Source organism: Sabethes cyaneus, chromosome 1 (assembly GCF_943734655.1).
Source record: "Sabethes cyaneus chromosome 1, idSabCyanKW18_F2, whole genome shotgun sequence".
NCBI classification, from domain to species: Eukaryota; Metazoa; Arthropoda; class Insecta; order Diptera; family Culicidae; genus Sabethes; species Sabethes cyaneus.
Genome location: NC_071353.1, coordinates 12,751,046 through 12,753,960, shown reverse-complemented (window position 1 = coordinate 12,753,960; position 2,915 = coordinate 12,751,046). Strand labels below are relative to the sequence as shown.

The 2,915-nt window shown below is 40.1% G+C and overlaps 1 protein-coding gene across 1 annotated transcript; it reads left to right on the top strand.

The window, feature by feature from the left end:
* Positions 1–399: 399 nt before the first annotated feature.
* On the top strand, positions 400–2,672 carry LOC128745190 (zinc finger protein 492-like). The gene is made up of 3 exons (XM_053842207.1): positions 400–730; positions 797–2,383; positions 2,444–2,672. Exons 1-3 carry the CDS (start codon positions 516–518, stop codon positions 2,559–2,561), a joined length of 1,920 nt encoding a protein of 639 aa, XP_053698182.1. The 5' UTR covers positions 400–515; the 3' UTR covers positions 2,562–2,672.
* The last annotated feature ends 243 nt before the right edge of the window (positions 2,673–2,915 follow it).

Sequence of the window (2,915 nt, the reverse complement as noted above, 5' to 3'; positions counted from 1 at the left end):
GAACCGAAGCGTTGTATACCTTATTTTTGCTCAAAACTCAGTTATTTTTAAAAATACTTAGAATCCTTACTACAATAATGCAAAACCATAGTAAAAAGTATCGTTAGGCAGTATCCACTAAAATAAAAATTGCCGGATTTTTAAATAGGATTTAAAATGATGAGTAAATAGTTTCAATGTTGATTTTCTCAGTTCGATGCAAATGTTAGATAAGGCCATTTGAAAAATTTCCCGAGATTTCTTGCATTTTTTGAAATAGCGCCCTTCGTTAAGTGGACTGTCAAACACCGTTCGTTAAGATACGGATAGCACCCCGCTGATAACGGCTTACCTTTTGTTTTGTTAGTTTGTACCTTTATAGGGCTTTCAGTGAACCTGATGCGGTGTTGGATTTTACGGCTGGACCTGGAGCTTATTTTCCGCTTTCAACCGTTTGTGTTTAGACTTGCATTATTATTAGCTAATCAAATTGTTAAAACAACGCTACTAGAACCGTACGTTTTCGAGATTAAATCATGCCTTGTCTCGTGCCGACATGTCTCCGAGAAAATGAAAAAATGGTACCGTTTCCTGATGAGCACGAACTCGCCGCTAGATGGTTTGAAGCAATCGAAATTGGATGCGGATACCCGATAATTTCTGAGGATGATTGCCGCCCGGAAATATGCAGTTTGCATTTTGCGACTGTTACCCCATACAAATACGAAGAACCGTCTAAATTCATCCACAGGTGAGTGTAGTCCCTCGTTTACCTATTTTCTAATACGTATAGAATTCTAAATGTTTTATTTTTTAGCGATGGAACCTGTACAACAATCAGTGGTTGCAGGATGTGCTTAGCTTTTTTTCCGAACGAAGATATGGTTGCCATTGCAGGTACCGTAGGGAAACAAAAAATTGCCTTTCTGCTGGACAGGATGGGTGTTAATTTTTCCGAGAATAATTTTCTGCAATCAATTTGCTTGACGTGCTTTGCTCAGTTAGAAATTTTCACATTTCTCCGCACAAAAGTTACCAAATCTGAGCAAGGGTTTCAGCAATTGTTACAAAAAAGTCAGAACATAATGCAGCACGCTGACAAACCAGAGGAGGTCTTGTGTCCAGTTGATATTAAGATGGAAATGTTGTCCGAACCGGAATTTGACGTCAATAATAGTAGTGATGAAGAGTACAAACCGATAGTGCAAAGAAAACGTGCTAGTCGGAAAGTGAAACTTCTGGAAGATCCATCACCGAACAAAACTGGGGTTCGCAAATCCGTCAAGAAAAGAAGAGCAAGAGCGTCAAAAACCAAAGTAAAGTACGAGACTAGTTTACAGGAAAAGATTAAACAAACTTGCTATATATGCAATACGGTTTACCCAGATGCCAACCAGTTGATGATTCATCTCACAGAAAATCACAACTCGGAGTCGGGCTATCGATGCGACGAATGCTCGTTAGAGATCCCTATGTTATACACGTATAATCGTCATCTGAGCCGACACAATGAATTGCGGCTGGGATTCCAGTGTAGCATTTGTTCTATGCGGTTTTCTTGCGATTTTCGAGTGAAAATTCATGAAAATAAAGTACATGGGACAAAGCACAACGTAAAACCAGTGGTAAATAAACTACGCGAAGTAGTTTGCCATCAATGCGGGAAAGTCAGCGACAATCGTCGAATTAAAGATCACATTTTAGAGGTCCATCAGAAGGAAAGCCTACCGAAATGCCTTTTATGCGAGAAAACTTTTACGACATCGCGAAGTCTCGAGCGGCACATGTTAGTACATACGGGTATAAAACCCTACAGTTGTGACCAATGTGACGCGACATTTCGACGTTTACTGGATTATCGTCACCATAAAAGCATAGTACACGACGGCGTTAATCCACATGTTTGCTCCGAATGCAATGAAGAATTTAAAAACTATCGACAGTTATACAATCACAAACAGGAAGTACATCAGAATAAAATTCCTAAAACTATACAAAGCGAAACATGCAAACTGTGTCAAATACAATTTGCAAAGGCCAGTGAGTTGATGACTCACATTGGTATACAACACGCAGACGAAGAATACCCAGTGCTCAAGTGTCCGCATTGTCCCAAAACATTTATATTGGCGTTGCGGCTCTCTACCCATAAGATAATGCATACGGATCGGTATGCCTGCAAAGAATGTGGCGCCGGCCATATCGACAAGAAGAAGCTTCAGTATCATATGGATCTCAAACACCCGGACGGTCGCGTGTATGCCTGTACCAATTGCTCTTCAACCTTTACTAGTTTAAACCAGCTTAACGAGCACAGTGTAATTCACACCAAAGGCAAACAGTACCAGTGCGAGTTCTGTACGAAATCGTTCCTACGCCGGTTTCAGCTTACAATTCACATCCGGTAAGATTGTTTGTGATTTATGATTTCGAATTTATGTTCTTATATGTAGCTTCGCTTTAGAACTCACACAGGAGAGAAACCATTCCAGTGCGATGGATGTTTGAAGCGCTTCGGTGACGATGGAACGTTCTGTAAGCACAAAAAACGCTGCCAGGCGTACATTAACTTATCTAAGTAGGTATCCTGAAAGTGCATTAGCATTGTGTTTTGGATCGGAAGTTTTTGGTTGGAGCTGCATATTTTAAATATTTGATTCATTTTTTCATTTCAATAATACAATATGAGCACAGAAAACAGACATCCAAGCTAGGACGCTCAAATTTCACAGTTTCTGTAACGGCCATTCCGAAATTATTCCTCGTTCACGTTCATATCTCTGTATTTCGTAAGTTTTGGCGATTCATGTGTCGGCGTCACTTACATGCTTGTTGATGGGTAAAAACGACCTCCAAGCCTGAATTATCAATATCCGGATGAAAGACAACCGAATATACTATCCTCCAGCAGAAATCCCAAGTAACAATTTCAGGCT